Raw genomic sequence first — 17,215 nt, forward strand, 5'->3', positions numbered from 1 at the left:
CATTCCTTTTTGTGAATTTTTCAGAGTTTCTTTATGCAAATACATTCTTTTTAAAAAATATTTATACAAAAGGTGGCACATAGACACTTCTGCCCCTTACTTTGAAAATTTTAAATTGAATATATATTAGACATTTTTCCATATCAATATATACACAGCTGATTTAATTATATGATGTTCTATATGCCATAGCTTTAGCTGGTCTCTTATCAATGGAAATTTAAGTTATTTCCATTTTTTTTGCAATAAATAACAGTATAAACATTATTTCACACAAAAGCAGGTATAATCTGCAGGATAATTTCTAAGAAGTGGGATTGCAGGGTCAATGCATTTGTATTTTCTTTTCTATAAACTGCCGGTGTTAACCTTCTCCGATCAATCTATTGGGTTTGTTGGTCTTTTCCTCGTAGGTTTGTAGATTTGTAGGGAGAAAATCTTTTTGTACATGAAGTGAGTTGCAAATATTTTTCCTTGTTTGTCTTTGGTGTTTTGACTTATGGTGTTTTTTTGGGTAAAATTTAACTTTATTTTCCATGCATTAAAACATTAGTATTTTTTATGGCTTCTGGATTTTGAGTCATAGTTAGAGAGACTTCCTATTGTAAGGTTATTAAGGAATTCGTTCACTTTTGTGGTTTTAAGTTTTACATTTTTATCTTTAAGCCAATTGGAATTTATCTTGTGAGGCAGGTGTGAGGTAAAATCCATCTTCACCTTTCCCTCTTCTGATGGTTGTCCAACAGTCTTCAAATCATTTTTGACTAGTCCAACTTTTCTTCCTGAACATTTTCTGTTCAATAGGTCTGTACATTCAGACTTCAAGTGTGTTTGCTTACATCTTTTAGAGCTGGCATCCTTCCACTTTGCTACTTTTTCAGCTTTAATAGTTATTCTTATTTATTTTCACATATAATGTTAGAATCAGATTCTCTAGTTCCAAATAAAGTAATCAATGAAACAAGACCTAGTTAATATTTTTATTGAGATCGCATTAAATGTATAAATTAATGTACGTACAGAGAATTGACATTTTTGAGATGTTGAATTTACCAATCAAAAAACATGGTATGCTTTTTCATTTGTTTCAATCTTTTTTCATTTTTTGGTCCTTCAACAGAATTTTAAAGTTTTCTTTATATAGGTCTTGTACATTTTTTGTTAAATTTATTCCTAGGCATTTTATTATTATTTTGTTGTTGTGTTGAAAAAGAAAATTCTAAAACCTTCCAGAGAAAAAGCAGATCACCTACAAGAAACTAGAAATATGTTGATATCAGACTTCTCAACATGAAACTGGATGCAGTATAACAATGGAGTAGTATTTTCAAAAGACTTAAGGGCAAAGACTTTTCAAATTCTAGAATTTTTAATGCATCTTAACTATTATTAAATTGTCATCATGAATTAAAAATATTGTTAGGCACATAAATTCTCAAAAAGTTTATCATATCTGGATCTTCTTTGAAACCATTTAACAAATTATTTTCTTAGTGGTTGACCTTGGTATTACAATTAGCATTTTAATTTAAAACGATCTGGTTTGGGTAGATATTAACTTAATTTCAATAGTCCACAAAACTTTGCTCCAATACATCTCCATTCTCTTCCTCCTCCTTTGTGCTATTATTGTCATACAAATTATATCTTGATATAGTATAAGCCCTCTGCTAGCCTTTTTAAAAGTTCTTATTATAATACAGTTTTATAATTATTGCTTTATGCAGTTGTTATTAAATCAGGAGAAAAAGAATTATAATAAAAATATATGTATACTGTCTTTTATATTTACTTATATAGTTATCTATACTAGTGTTCTTTATTTCTTCATGTGAATTCTAGTTACTGTCTAATTCCTTTTATTTCAGCCTGCAGAACTCCCTTTAGCATTTCTGGGCAGGTCTGCTAGTGGCAAGTTCTCTGTTTTTGTTTATCTAGACATATCTTAATTTCACCTTTAATTTTGAAGGAGAGTTTTGCTAGGTATAGAGTTCTTGATTGATAGTCTGTGTCTTTCAACACTTTGAAGGTGTCATTTCACTGTCTTCTGTCTTTATCATTTCTGCTAAGAACTAAGCTGTTAATCTTATTAATCTACATGATAAATGGGTTTCCTCTTGTAGCTTTCAAGATTTTCTCTCTCTGTCTTTGACTTTTACCAGTTGGACTATGATGTTATTTTGAATTATTCTATTTGGAGTTTGTTAAGTTTCCTGGATGAATATACTGTTTTAATCAAATTTGGGATGTTTTCAGTCACAATTTCTTCCAATATTATTTGTTCTCTCTATTTTTTTCTTTTCCTTCTGAGACTCTTATTAGGTGTATATTGGTATGCTTTAAATTATTCTATAGGTCTCTGAGGCTCTGTTCTTTTTTTAAAATTCTTTTCCTGAGAGTTGATAATCTCTATTAACCTATCTTCAAGTTTGTTGATTCTTTCTTCTGATAGTCCAAATTTGTTATTGAGTGAAGTTTTCATTTTAGCAGTTGTACTCTTCAATTCTAGAATTTCTATTTGAGTGTTTTTTGTAATTTCTATTGTTTGTTAATGTTTTCTACTTGGTGAGATACTATTATCATAATTTCCTTTTATTTTTTAGACATAGTATCCTTTAGTTTTTTAAAAATTTCTACTAGCTAATTTAAAGTCTTCGTCTATTAACTTAAACATCCTTGCTTCCTCAGAAATATTTTCTGTTGGTTATTCATTTTACAGGGTATCTGACATACTTTTCTGTTTCTTTACATATCTTTTAAATTTTGTCAAAATTACACATTTAACATAATATATTGTAACAACTTGAGATCACATTCTTTCCTCAGGTTTGTCATTGTTGCTGTTTTTTGTTCTTGTTGCTGGTTATTTGTTAAATGACTTTCCTGATTAATTCTATAGATTCTACATTCCCTGCAGCGTGAAGCCCTTGAGTTCTCTGCTAGGCCCCTTTTTTAAGATCTTATTTTTTAAGCATGTTTTCTAAGGTTCACTCCTGGTTCAGTATAATTTAGTGGTGAGTCAATGATTGGTCTGAAGTTTTTTTTTTTAATGCCTTGTTTGTGTGTCTTTACCCTTTGACAAGGGGAACAATGTCTGAAGGTACACATTCAAACTTGAGGCAGCTTGAATGCCTGAACAGCCTTAGCTTTCGCTTTCTAAGTGCACAGGGCCTGAAGGTCAGCCAGAGGTGAGTGACTGGAGCCTTCTTTCCAAGGTCTTTCCCAAGAATGCACATGTGTGCAGCCTTCTAGATCCCCAAGAATATGTTGGAGCTTTTCAGAGTTCCCTGTGGCTTTCTAATTCCCCAGGGCTTACTTTTAAACCTTTGCTCTTGTTTGTTTCAACCCAAATCACAGCCTTAGGCAGTTGAGGTATTTACAGCAGATTGCTATTTGTTTTCTATTTTTTTTTCTTTTTTGGGGGTAATGGCCTTGGGAAGGTTCATCCACTGTCCCAAGTCACATCACACAGCCACAACACCTTGGGAATGGATGTTTTCCTGGTAGCTGCTAATTTGGACAAATATTGTCTGTGGTCTAGGGATGGGGCTTTTAACATAGCACCAAAGAGGTCAGTGTTCTCCGTTAGCTGTGAGCCTGCTGACCTTCCATGGCTACTGGGCCACGGATGTGGGGGAAGCGGGGCGGGGGAGAGGACAGGAATGGCCCCAGTTACAATTCCTACTCTTTTATTCAAGTTCAGTAGTTTCTCTTGGAGAGAGGATTTTTCAGTTCCCTCAGTGGCTTTGATACATTTCCAAAGTTCTGAAATGGCTGATTTAAGTTGTTCTGTCAGTATTTTTGTTGTTTTTATGGGAGAGTGGTTCACCAAGATCCTCACTTCACCATTCCAAAAGTTGACCTCCCTTGAAAGCATTTTAAAAGGAGCAGTGCCTCGGTAAGATGGGAAATGAATCCGGGAAGGAGCAATGAAGCATGCAAAGTAAAGGGGAGAACACAGTCTAGAAAAGTATAAGGTTACCTTAATTAGCAATGCTTCTATCCTGTAAAAAAATATATATCATAGATAATTCAGAAATAAAGTCAGAGTAGAAGCATGGCTGGGGAAGGAGAATAGGAAACTGGTGAGGGGAGGGAAGACTGGAGGGTTATGGAAGATGCTAGGGTACTTGCCCCTTTTAAGTATAGATTTGTTAAGCTTAAGATATCGACAGGGGAAGAATAAACATAAATAAAGGTCATAATAAGTTAGGTTAACCACGAGAAGAGTATAAATGGAATGTATTATTTTTGACAGAATAATTTGATCTTGTCAATGGAAAGTAGAAAAATCTAAACTTGTCATTTGAAGAAAAGAAATTTGGAACTATTCCAAAGATGTAAAGGAGTAGAAAGAAAGTATAGTAAATAGAAAACACAAAATGAGGTAGCAGAAAGAAGTCCTAAAATAACATTAATAAATATAAATGAGATGAATTAAACTCACAAATCAAAATTTTTAGCCAATAAAAAAACCAAGATGCAATAATATATTGTTAGCAAGAGAACATTGGAGCAAAATTGGAAAATAAAAGGTTAAAAACACGACCCCGGTCAACATTTAATATTATTTTATTTAATATTTTAATATGAAATATTTAATATCAAGTAATATTTATTTAATATTTTATTTAATATTTAATAGTATTTTATTAACCACATTATAAAAGAAAGAACTTTAGGGTAACAATTTTAGCATCAGGAGAAAAAAATGAATTTAAGGTGAAAAATAACAGGTAACAAATAGAAATGTTATATATTAATAAGAAATAATAAATAAAAAAGACAATCATAAACATACATGCACTCAGCAATGTAACCTCAAAATATATAAAGCAACAAACAGTTAAAATGGGGGAAATGGATATATCCAAATTATATTTGGAGATTTTTTTAAAAAATGTGTTTTATTTTTAATTGATTTCAGAGAGAAGAAGGGAGAGGAAGATGGAAACATCAAAGCTCAGAGAGAATCACTGATTGGCTGCCTCCTGCCTGCCCCCCACTGGAGACTGAGCCCACAACTTGGGCACGTGCCCTGACCAGGAATCTCGAACTGTGACCTCCTGGTTCATGGGTCGACGTTCAACCACTGAGCCACACCAGCCGGGCTATTCAACTCTTCCAGAATATGATACATCAAGCAGACCAAAAATAGCAGAATAGAATATTTGACTAATACAATTAAATAATCTTGAACTAAAATATGTCTACACAGACATACTTCTTTTTAATTAACAAAGGAAATCTTTCACAAGTCACAAAGAACAATTTCAAAACCATAATGAAATAAAGTTAGAATTCAATAAAAAGAGAACACTTAAAAATCCCATATTCCTGGGGGGAAAATTAAGTTACCTCTGGGCTAAAGAAGAAATGACGAGGGAAATTATGAAATATTGAGAACTGAGTCACATTGCCAAAGTTTGTGCTGAGTTACAATGTCAAGATGTGCACTAAAGCAATACATGAGGGAAATTAAAACTTTTGACTACATTTATGGGCAAATTAGAAATCCTGAGAACGGAAGAGTTAAGTGTGTAACTCAAGAAGTAAAAAAGAAAAGAACAAGAGCAATGGAGGGAAGTCACAAAAATAAGAAGGAATAACACATAATGGCAGCGGTGAAAAGGAAACAAAAAAGAATAAAATGATCAAAACTAAAAACAGGTCTTTTGAAAATACGGAACACAAACCTCTGATGAGCGTAACTAAGCAAAAACGAAAACAAACTGTGTTCACCCGACTGTAGGCTTTCCTTGCTCAGGCCGGCCAACTTCTGGTTTCAAGATGATTGCTTCTCCTCTACGGAAAGGGGAGCAGGAGGGGGCGGAGCCTATGTAGGAGGTGGGGCCTACACCTGGGAGCGTTCTGCTTTGATGAATTGTGGTAACGGTAGTGGTAAAAATGCACATTTCCACATGCAAGGGAATCTGGGAAGGTAACCGTTTTACTTGAAATACAATGGTTTAGGAACACAATTTGAGTAAAGAGAGAAGAATGAATATTGGGTAGGCATGCAGCAGTTTTTGCCTCAACAATTATACACGCAATGCATTGGAAAACGGGTAAAAAGCATACATTTTCAGAAAAAAATGTCAAATGAATGAATAGAAAACCGTATAAACACTCATACACTAAGTTCCCTTCATACAAGAAAACTTGTTCTGCTAGCCTCCGGCACTCATGGCCATTGGTGGTGGCCGCGAACGGTGGTGGCCCCAGTTGGAACGAAGCAGTGACATCAGGTGGCTCTTCTCTCCCAGGCTATTCTTACTTAGATCATTTCGGTTACAATGAGACAGATTTCTGGCCACTGATTAACAGAGTTATTTTAAGAACATATTTTGTTTTCTTTTTTTTAAAAAAAAAATATATTTTATTGATTTTTTACAGAGAGGAAGGGAGAAAGATAGAGTTAGAAACATCGATCAGCTGCCTCCTGCACATCTCCCACTGGGGATGTGCCCACAACCCAGGTACATGCCCTCGACCGGAATCAAACCTGGGACCTTTCAGTCCGCAGGCCGACGCTCTATCCACTGAGCCAAACCGGTTTTGGCATATTTTGTTTTCTTTTTTTTTTTTTTAAATATATTTTTATTGATTTCTTACAGAGAGGAAGGGAGAGGGATAGAGAGTCAGAAACATCGATGAGAGAGAAACATCCATCAGCTGCCTCCTGCACACTCCCCACTGGGGATGTGCCCGCAACCAAGGCACATGCCCTTGACCGGAATCGAACCCGGGGCCCTTGAGTCCGCAGGCCGACGCTCTATCCATTGAGCCAAACCGGTTAGGGCCATATTTTGTTTTCTAAAGGCTTTTTCAGTCCCTATCCAAGACAATGCTAAACAGAATGTAGATATTACCCCACATACCTCTGGTCCTCTATGGAAGGAAAGACTTCTTCAAATGTGCAAGCATTCTGAGTCCCAGGGACGGGCACAGCCAGGGGTGCCTGCTGCTCACAGCTGGGCTCAGAGGCAAGGCGGGCAGCTGTTGTGACGGGCATGCAGATCTTTCTATCAACTTTCCTTAGAGATGGCGGCCCCTGGCGGCATCGGTTCACAGCCCTCTGACTTCAGTCACCGCAGGTTCAGTGTCTCTCTTAGCGAATCTGTCGCACCGAGGGCAAGCTTCTCACTATCCTCCAGCAGAAACCTAGAAAGCCAGTCATCCCCCCTCTAAGCAAAAGCATGCGTTTGATTCTTTCCTTCCTGGAGGCATACTCTTCTTGTCTGGGAAAAGGACACCCAGATTTCGATGGAACTTGCCAAGAGAAATAGAAGGACTGTTTGTTGACGCCGTCTGCTACCAGAGAAAAGGAAGACATTGTAACACGGTGACGTCAGAGGGTGCCGGGATTTCCCTGCAGGTCTCCGTGACAAACCCTCTCAGCTTTTCCCGTTGGTAACGGGGGCCGGTGGATGCCTGGTGAGATCAGACTCATTTGTAGACACCCAGAGGCCCTCGCTGTAGGCACCCAGAAATAAACAGGTGCAGCCAGTGCTGGAAGGGGAGGGAGGCTGAGGAGCAGGGGGTGCAGATCTGTGGAGCTGAAGTTATTATTGTGGCTCAGACCCCATGGGGCCCGTTATCAGTTCTAGGAAACTCAAGTGGAACACTTGTCCCGTTTCTTTCACACGAACACCAACTCCTTCCCAGCCTGAACCAAGACTAAGGCAGCATTCGGGTGGCCTGTCTCCTCCGGAAGCAATGCCTGGGGCTGCTCTGGGCTGGGCCAGCTGTTGGCACCTGTGTTTATTACAGGCCAAGTCCAGTGCAGGTCCTGGCAGCTGGCCCCTTTCCCCAGACCCCTCTCCTGACACACCTCCTATCTCTCACACAAAGCCGGCCCGCAATTGGCACCTGATCCTTGGGTTTTTCTGTAAGTTCCAGGCTCCTAGAGCTACAGGGTCTTCAGGGAGCCCGCCTCAGCCTGAGCTGGAGCTTTGGGAAGGGGGCCAGACCCTGTTTGCCCAAGGAAGCCACTGGGGAGTTTTCCCAATGTGTTTGGTGCCTCCTGGTGGAAAGATGCTGAACTGCTGGTGGAACCCCTTCCTCCTTCCCTCCCTCCTTGTCTCGGTTTGCTCTCAGAAACCCTCTCCAGCCCCATCTTACTGCCCTTCCACCCCACGTGGAGGTAGACAATGGATTTTTGGAGCAAGAGGGTACCCCCACTCCTTGCAGAGGGCAGAGGGGATACAGGAATCCGAGGCTTCGACCTGTGATGATTGACAGGAGCTCAGCTGGGGATGGGGTGGGGTGGGGGGTGGGGAGGAGTGGGAAGTTGGATGCCACCAGGAATGAGTTCCCCACACAGGTGGTGCCCCTTCCATCACAGACCCCACGCTGCAGCCGTCACGCACAGGCATGCAGTTCAGTTCCCACAGATTGACCCTCTGGTCCATGCCCTCCCCGCTCGCCCTCCTCCCACCCTCCCCACCCTCCCCTGACGTTGAGGGCAGGCGGGTCTAGGGGCTCTCTCCCCTAGGGTTGGGGCTGAGGCTCAATGTGGTCACACTGCACACCACACCCAGGGCTTTGTGCCAGGTTCAGGGAAGGAAGTTGACAGTCATTCAATGTCCTGCTGTCTCTCAGGTTCCAGGATGCTGTGCTGCTCTGCCAGGTGAGAGGGGCCGGGGCAGGGCCGTGGCAGCCTTAGGGTAACCTGTATCCTCAGGAGAAAACGCCCGGCTCCTCAAAGGAAGGAATCAAGTCACCATCGAATGGCACAAATTTGGAAGGTCACGGAGGCCAAGGCCCCTGATTTTCAGACTCGGAAGCTGAGACCCAGCGGGGTAAGTGCTTTGCTCAAGGGGTCACATCCAACCTGACTCTGTAGCAGAAGACACCGCACTGAGCCGCGTCCCTGTCTCAGACCACAGGCTCCCAGGATGGAGAACTCCAGTCCAGTCCAACCTCCTGGCTCCAAGCTACTCCCCAACCAGGCTTGACAAGAGGGTGGCGTGGCTGTGGAAAGCCTCTGGCTACTGGGAATGCCTCCTGCTCTTCCCTACGTCACAAGTGTCACCAAACAGTGATGTCTGTGGTCTCGGCGACAGTCAGCGACTGCAGGAAGGGAGCGAGCAGGATTAGGAGTGATTGCTGCATTGTCTTTAACGTTTATGATCTATGCATCCGTTTTCCATCATTCTGATCTATGCATCCGTTTTCCATCATTCCGAATTCTGCCATTTCTACAGACTTTCTCCCTCATACGGATTCAAAATGGTAAAATCATCTATGACCTTTGATACCTCCTTCCTTAACTCTCCACCTCATTATCCAATCAAAAGCCAAGGGCTATGTTACTGATCCCACCTTGGAAACTCCTTCGCATACTGCCTTCGTCTTCTCCAGCTGAACACAACAGACATTTATTTTCTCCCAGTTCTGGAGGCGAGAAGTTCATGATCAAGGTGCTGGCAAATGCAGTTTCTGGTGAGGCCTCTCTTCCTGGCTTATAGACATGTCCTTCTCACTGGTCCTCATGTAGCCTCTCCTCTGTGCACTTCAGGTGGGGAGTGTGTGTGTGGAGAGAGAGAGAGAGAGAGAGAGAGAGAGAGGTGGAGTGGTGGAGTGTGAGTGTTCTCTGGTGTCTCATAAACACACCAATCTTCACGGATTAGGGCCTCACCCTTATGACTTCATTTAACCCTAATCATGAACTAAAGGCCCTACCAAATATTGGATGTTTGGGCTTCAGTTTATGAATTTGGAGGAGACACAATTCAGTCCATAGCCCATACATGACCTTGTCATTAGATCCTCGCTGGCTATTGAGATGCAGTCCCTTCCTACCTGGACCGTCGCAATGGTCTGTCCAAAGCAGACATCCCAGCAGCCCCGGAAGCTCCCTAACTCAGACCCATTGCTCACAACGCAGCTGGCAAAAGAGAGTCAGAAAGCTTCAGGGCCTCTTCCCTGGCTGTGACACCTTCCCTTCCTGGGAGCACGGGATTTGCAATGGTCATATCTGGGCTCAAACCATGCTCCACCCCCTAACGGTCATGACCCTGAGCAACTAAGTCAGTTAATCTCCGGCACCTCCACTTCCCCTGCTGTAACATGAGCATGACAGGCGGTACTGTATGCAGATGTTAGGCACAGAGAGGGTGGGCACAGTCACCCCGTGTGAGTTCCCTTTCCTTTAGGGTGACATTTAGGGTGTCCACATCTGATTCCAACCCATGTCTCCAGCCTATCTTCCACCACTCCGCATGTGAAAGCCACGGAATCCACAAGCCAACTCAATGAGTCGTCCCCGCCTTGTCCCTGCCTCTGGTTATCGCTCGCTCCCCTGCGAGGAATAGCCTCTCCACTAATCGGAATCATTATTAACATCGAGGTGGAGAGGACTGGCTCAGACACACCTGGTTTGGAATTGTAACCTTTCTGAACCGCAGTTACTCCACTTGTGAAGAGAGCGGATGCTCTGGCTCAATGAGAGAAGCTTTGTCAAGTTCTCAGCAGGGTGTGGGAGCCCAGGTTTGTCCCTGAGCACTGACTGCTGAGTTGCCAGGTTCGCACAGAAAATGCCAACGGTGGTGTTTTCCAAAGTCTCTTGTGGAGAGTATTAGTTCTACAAGATCGTGGTCGGTGTGACCCGGAAGAAGGTTGTGGTACTGGATATAAAAGGGGAATTACAGGTCCAACAGAGCTAACAAGTTTATTGACTACAGGGCTTTTCCAAGTCTTTAATTGCCAATGTTTATTGTAATTTTCTCAGAAGTGACAATAATTTACGTCATTTTCCAAACCGGTTAGCCACAGAATCCTTTTATTTTTTTAAATTCTTTATTGTTTAAAGTATTACATATGTCTCCTTTTTCCCCATTGACCTCTCCCTGGCCACAGAATTCTTTTTCAAACAAATATATCTTTATTGATTTCAGAGAGGAAGGGAGAGGGAGAGAAAGATAGAAATGTCAGTGATGAGAGAGAATCGTTGATTGGCTGCCTCCTGCATGATCCGGGATCGAGCCTGCAACCCGGACGTATGCCCTGACTGGGAATCGAACTGTGACCTCCTGGTTCATAGGTTGACGCTCAACCACTGAGCCACTGAATTTTTTTTTAATTGCCCCACCCCACCCCACTAGGATTAAGTGTACAAAAGTCATTTGGGAAATAATAGTTTAAAGTAAACCTGAGAATAAAAGTTAATAGCTCATTCAATATTTGCTTTCCTTTTAGCTGGAACCAACATATGTTAGAACTTGACATTTCTGATAGCCATGAGGCTGGGAGCGAAACATTTATTTAGTTTTGATTTTATGAAGTTTCACTGACCCGCTGGCTAGTCAACAGAGTAAAAGTCACAGCTCGAAGTCGAAGCATGCAAGTCCCAGTTCTTTCTTCAATGTGCAAGCCTATCCTTCATCATCTCCTCAGGGTGTCTCTGAGCGCCCAGCCCTCAGCCACCGTACCTGCCCCAGACTTCATGAAGTGCTCACTGTTTGAACTTCTCCTGTGACATTTAGCTTGTCCTGTTCGTCCTGTCTTGTTCTGTTTGTGTACATGATTTTGTTATTCATGATGGGCCTCTCAGACCACACCTGTGTTTGTGCGAATGCGGTGACTCTGAAGACGCATTGTCCATGCAAGAAAGATCAATCACATATTAGAAATTTGAGACTTTGAGCCACATAATATCCTGCCCTTCTGATTTCTGGGGAGGAGAAAGGGACTGGAAATTGAGCCACAGGCCAATGATTCAACGAGTCAGGCTTATATAATGAAGCCTCACTAAAAGCCACGGACTCCAAAGCTTGGTGAGTCTCCCTGGTTGGTAATACTCCCTCCATTGTTGCATCAGTGTGCTGACCGCAGGATACATTCTGACTCCACAGGGAGAGGACGGGACACCTCACACTTGGGACCTCCCAGACCGCGCCCCCTGCATCTCTTCTTTCAGCCGCTTCTGATTTGTGTCCTTTGGTTATCATGAAACCGTAATCCTAAGTATAGAGCGTTCCTGAACCATGTGAATGGTTCTAATGAATTATTGAACCTGAGTGGGGAGTGAGCCCCTTCAAATCTGTAGCCAGTTAGTCAGAAGTGAGGGTGTCTGAATTGAGGGCAGTTGTGTGCCCTTAACCTGCAGAGTATGGCCTAACTCCGGGTAGTTGGTGTCAGAAGTCACTGCAATTATGCCGAGTGAAAGAAGTCGGACATAGAGGAGTACTTATGAAAGTCTCTAAAAATGCAGACACGGTCGACAAAAGGAGGTTTATAGTTGTTCATATGGAAAAAGACGTGCAGGCTCTGATTATCACAACTGTAAATCTACTTGTGCCCACCCCTGTATAGTGACAGAAAGTAGACCTTAAAAAGCAGTGCTAAGACCAGGTAGAGTGAGGGAGAAAGGAGGGATTGCGAAGGGGCAGGAGGAAATTTGGGGGGGGCATCTATATGTTCACTATGTTGATCGTGGTGTTGATTTCGGAGGTGTATATATATTAAAAACTTATCAAATTGTACAATTTAAATGTGTGCAGTTTATTACCTGTCAATTAATACATCAATAAAGCTAGTGGTGTTTTTTTTTTTTAAAGAAAGCTCAGCACGGTCCTCACCTATCATGACCCTGTCCAGAACCTTCCATGGTTTACCTAAAGTCTACCGAATCAAACCTTCCTTGATCTGGTTCTAAGCCATCTTTCCAGTCTTGATATTTCTTGCTATTCTCCAAGAAGACCCCATACTTGCCACCTTTGTAACATTGCTCACACTCCTCCCTCTGCCTGGAATGCCCTTCCCCGAGTTACCACCCTCTCTTTGATTAGCTTTCCTGTCCTTTAAGCTTAGCTGAAATGTAATGCCACAAAATCTTCCTTGACTTCTTGAGGCAGAAATCTCTCTCTTCCCTAAACTCCTGTACTGCTTTGTGTGTGTGCATGTGCCTGTATGTGTGTGTGTGGCATTTTTCAGTATCTTGTGCTTCCTATGTATGTGTGTACGTATAGAAGTAAATCTCCCACCTGGCCGGTGTGGCTCAGTGGTTGAGCATCGACCTATTAACTAGGAGGTCACGGTTCGATTCCAGGTCAGGGGTGCTAGGGCTTCGGACTCGATACCCAGGAGGGGGGGTGCAGGAGGCAGCCCATCAATGATTCTCTCTCATCATTGATGTTTCTATCTCTTTCTCTCTCTGAAATCAATAAAAATATATTTTTAAAAAAAGAAGTAAATCTCCCAGAAAATCTTGAGGGTAGGAGGTTATGTGTTTTATTCATTCTTGTATTTTCCATGATAAGTAGCATAATTCTTTACAAACAGAGGCTAGTCAAATAATAAATAGCCAGAAAAACAAATTTCTCAGCATGTTTAGATCCTTAAACCATGATATCACTCAGTTTCCTTTCAGCTCTTCCTCCTCCTCCACCTCGTGCTCCTCTTTCTCCTCCTTTTCCTCTTCTTCCTGCGGAACCACACTCACTTTCTCAGCTCTTTCCTTAAGCCAGCGCTTGTTCCTCACCCTCTTGCTTATGTTAGGAACACACATGTGCTTGCATTTTGGTATTACTGTATGCTCTGTCTACATAGTGAATGCTATCTCTACCCAGTAGATTTCAAGTGATAGCCGCCTTAAACCTTAATATTTAATGTTCCATCTTTTGTCCAATTTCTTGGCCACAGAGCAGAGATGAGTTTCAGGCTTCGGCCCCAGGCTGGCTCAGAAGCCCCGCTCTGCCACCTACTAGCTGTGTGTCCTCAAGCCAGTTACTTAGCGGTCAGCTTTGTCATCTGGAAATTGGATATGGTAATAATGGCTTCCAGCTAAGGTGCTTCAGGACTAAAGGAGTGACACCTGTGAAGTGTTTAGAACAGTGTCTACATAGAGTAACACTCAGTAGCTACTGTTCTTTTCACTTCGGGCTAAGAAGCATTCAGCAAAGGAGTGGCGAGGCATGCAGGGCGTGGTTCGCCACAGACTCGCTTGGAGTTTGCATCGCTGGGGGATCCTGGGCCCCACCTGAGAGATTCTGAAGGAGCCCAGGAACCTGTCTTCTTGGATATGCTCCTCAGGTGACTTGGGTGGCCAGGCAGGCGTGGACCTGCTGGCGCAGCAGAAAACGCACTAAATTTGGGGTAAAGGAGATCAGGGCTCTGGTGGTGTTTGTGCCCGTGACCCACTGTGTGACTTTTCCAAGACTCCATTTTCTTTTTGTAAAATGCAGCGAACAAATTTGCGTTATTCCTAGGGTTGCGGTGGGAGGTCTAGTTGCTAAGGGCATTTCTGTGGGAAGCAGGCTTGCTGTGCAGAAAGAACGCAGGCTTTGGAACGAGACAGGCCTGAATGTGAGCTCCGCTTCTGGCACTGGGCTAGGCAGTGCCAGCCCCTCTTCTTCCTCACAGGACCCTGATTTTGCTTGGGGTGTAAATGTGCCCACTGGAAAACACTCCACCTCCCAGACGCCTTTGCAGTTCAGGGTGGCCACGTGAGCAGACGGAGGCTATGAATTTCTGGGAAGTTTCTTGTTTTCCTGACCTAGGCATTCAATCCTCTCGCTCCCTGGAGCATGGATGAGAGGCCTGCAGTTGCAGAGCCACCGTGTAAGAGTGAACAATATGGGAGGGAGACCTATATGCCAAAGATGATGAAGCAAAGAGATGAAAAGATTTGGGTCCCCGGTGGCATCTCGAAGCGGCTGTACTAGTTCTGGACTGCCTACCCCTAGACTTCTTATGTAAGACAAATGAATCCCTAATTACTAGTATTGAAGGTAGAGGTTATTTTTTGTTGGTTATTTGAACCCTTAGGAACTTTTAAGTCAAAGTTGCTAGAACCATGACTAACCCATTGGACATCCTGGTGTGTCCCTTTCCCCAGCTATGAGACATTTTCTGCGCTTGAGGCCCCTTCTAAACCCAATATCCTACACTCACCTGATTATAAGATAGAAGACTTGGGCTCTGTTCCCTGGAATAAAGGACCATTTTCTGGGATGTGGGGAGGGTTTGCAAAAGCGCCCAACCAAGTGATTAGGCACAGGTGCCGTGTGGACTACCTGTGGCACCTGAACCCTACGGAGGCCGCCGCACACTAATCAAAGCAGAGGTGAGGGGAGTGTGTAAAATGCGAGTCCAAAGGACGTGACATTGCCTTTGCTCTGACATAAGAATGGAAGGCAGTTCTCAGGATTCTATCCCCGGTGACACATTTGAGAGTAAGAATGAAAACCCATGAACTCCCACCTCCTCTCCCCTGGACATATTACATCTCCATCATCTTCTCTTATTGGAAACTTAAGTACCTGGGTGTGAGTGTGGGCACCCGTGTATCAGTGGGGAGAGAGAGAGAGTTCTGGTTTTCATGACAACTCTTACCTGCCCAGGCGTGGCTCTAATAGGATCAGGCACAGGCCCTTTAGGACCCACAGGAATGCACAGGACTCATCAAAGCCAGCTGCTCCCTCTGCTGCTGGAATCCTGCAGGCCCCATGGTCACCCTGGCACTGCCGGTTTGATCCCAGCGCTCCCGCCATGGCCGGATTCAGCAGCACAGGATCCGTACTAGTAAAGCTCTGGCAAACCTCATAGACCAAAAGGCAGTGACCACAGAGGGAACTTTGTTTTTTTAGCAAATGTTCTTTTTTCCTCCATGACTTTTTACAAAATTGAGCTGCAATCCGACAGGGAGAGGAACCTGTGGGGCTTCCGCATCGACGTGCCCTCTCTCTCCCAAGGCCCGTGGAGCCCCGGGCAGGACGCGGGGACTCTGTCCTCAGCAGGCCGAGTTCTGTCCAGTCCTTTGGCTCCTTCCCAGACTGGCCTTCACAAGACAGTCCCGTTCGGTCCCCTGCTCGGAGTCGCTCGTGTCACTTGCCTCCACGACCAGCAGCTTCGAGTAGCTGACTCTCGGCTCCTGGGGCAGCCTGGGCCGGACGGACAGGAAGAGGGCCAGCCAGAGCCCCAGGACGGCACAGCTGGCCTGGTAGAGCACCGCCAGGCTGAAGCGCCTCGCCACGAAGCCCCCCACGAAGCTGCCCAGGCTGGCCCCACCCCCATAGAAGTGGCCTCGGAACATGGCACTCAGAGGTCTCTCCATTCCGGGGGTGGCCAGGTCCTCTAGGGAGGCGCCCACCGCCCACCACAGAGCCCCATGGCTGACGGCACTCAAGACCTGCACTGGGAGGACGGACCACCAGCTCCAGAGGAAGGAGTAGTACAGCAGCTGCCCCGAGAGGCAGCCCAGCCCCAGCCCTAGGGTTCCCAGTCTGGACAGTTTTCTAAGCAACGTGGCCCTGAACGGGTGGAGGAGAACCTCCCCCAGCAAGCCCAGGGCCACGGAGAAGCCCATCACCAGCTCGCTGCTGCCGTGGTCCTGCATGTGCCAGAACAGAAAGTTCTGGGTGGTGCTGGTGACGGCTCCGACCAGAAAGACAGTGATGGCCAGGAGGAGGAGGCGGGGGTCGCCCTCCACCAGAGAGAGCGCTTTGCTGGTTTTGCAGCTGGGCTCCCGCCGCCTGCACAGGGGGACGGGGAAAACAGTGCTGACCGGCAGAGCCAGGACGCTGACCAGCGCGTAGCCGTAGAAGGACACCACCCCCCGGGGGCCGCTGGCCTGCAGGGAGCAGTCCAGCTGCTCCACCAAGGCTGCGATGCCGCACACGCCCGCCGCCGTGCCCAGCAGCTTCCAGGCCCAAAGGGTTCTGTGCCGGTCGGTGGCGTCCACAACATCCAGGTACTCAAACAGGCTGTCGTCCGCCACCTGCTCCAGAGGGGCCGCCAGCAGCTCCCAGAACACCAAGGACACCAAGCAGGGAAGGAAAGTCCGCAGCAACCCTTCCGGGGACAGGCCCAGGGTCCCCGAGTCCCCCTGGGTCCCGGACACGTTGGCTGGACTCGCCAGCGCTGTACCCCCGGCCAGCGAAGGGAGGGCGGTGCTGACCACCTTCAAGGCACCTTCTTCCCAGGGCGCCTCTTCCCTCCCTGCAGCGACAGGATGGAGGACCTCGGATGCGGTCCAGGCTCCTTCCCCGGAGCCCACCACGCTTCTGGGCAGATGCCGGGAAGGCTCTTGGGCACTTTCCAGGAGTCCTTTCCTGAAGCCGGAGGCGTGGCTGATCCCACCGCTCTCGGTTGGGAGGTTTGAGCCGGGCTCCTCGGCCAGGGTGACGTTCACAGCCAGTGCCCCTCGGGTGGCGGGACTGCGGGGGTCAGGCTGGGGCCGGCGTGGCAGGAGCGGGGCCCCAGGTCTGCG

The 17,215-nt window shown here is 45.1% G+C and overlaps 1 protein-coding gene across 1 annotated transcript in view; it reads right to left on the minus strand.

The window, feature by feature from the left end:
* Positions 1-15,608: 15,608 nt before the first annotated feature.
* MFSD6L (major facilitator superfamily domain containing 6 like) overlaps positions 15,609-17,215 on the minus strand; it is a 2,350-nt gene continuing 743 nt past the window's right edge. The window contains exon 2 of the mRNA XM_023748726.1: positions 15,609-17,148. Coding sequence (XP_023604494.1) covers positions 15,737-17,148 — 1,412 coding nt within the window. The 3' untranslated portion in view covers positions 15,609-15,736. The remainder of the gene's footprint in view (positions 17,149-17,215) is intronic.

Source organism: Myotis lucifugus, unplaced genomic scaffold, assembly GCF_000147115.1.
Source record: "Myotis lucifugus unplaced genomic scaffold, Myoluc2.0 scaffold_1732, whole genome shotgun sequence".
Taxonomy (NCBI): Eukaryota; Metazoa; Chordata; class Mammalia; order Chiroptera; family Vespertilionidae; genus Myotis; species Myotis lucifugus.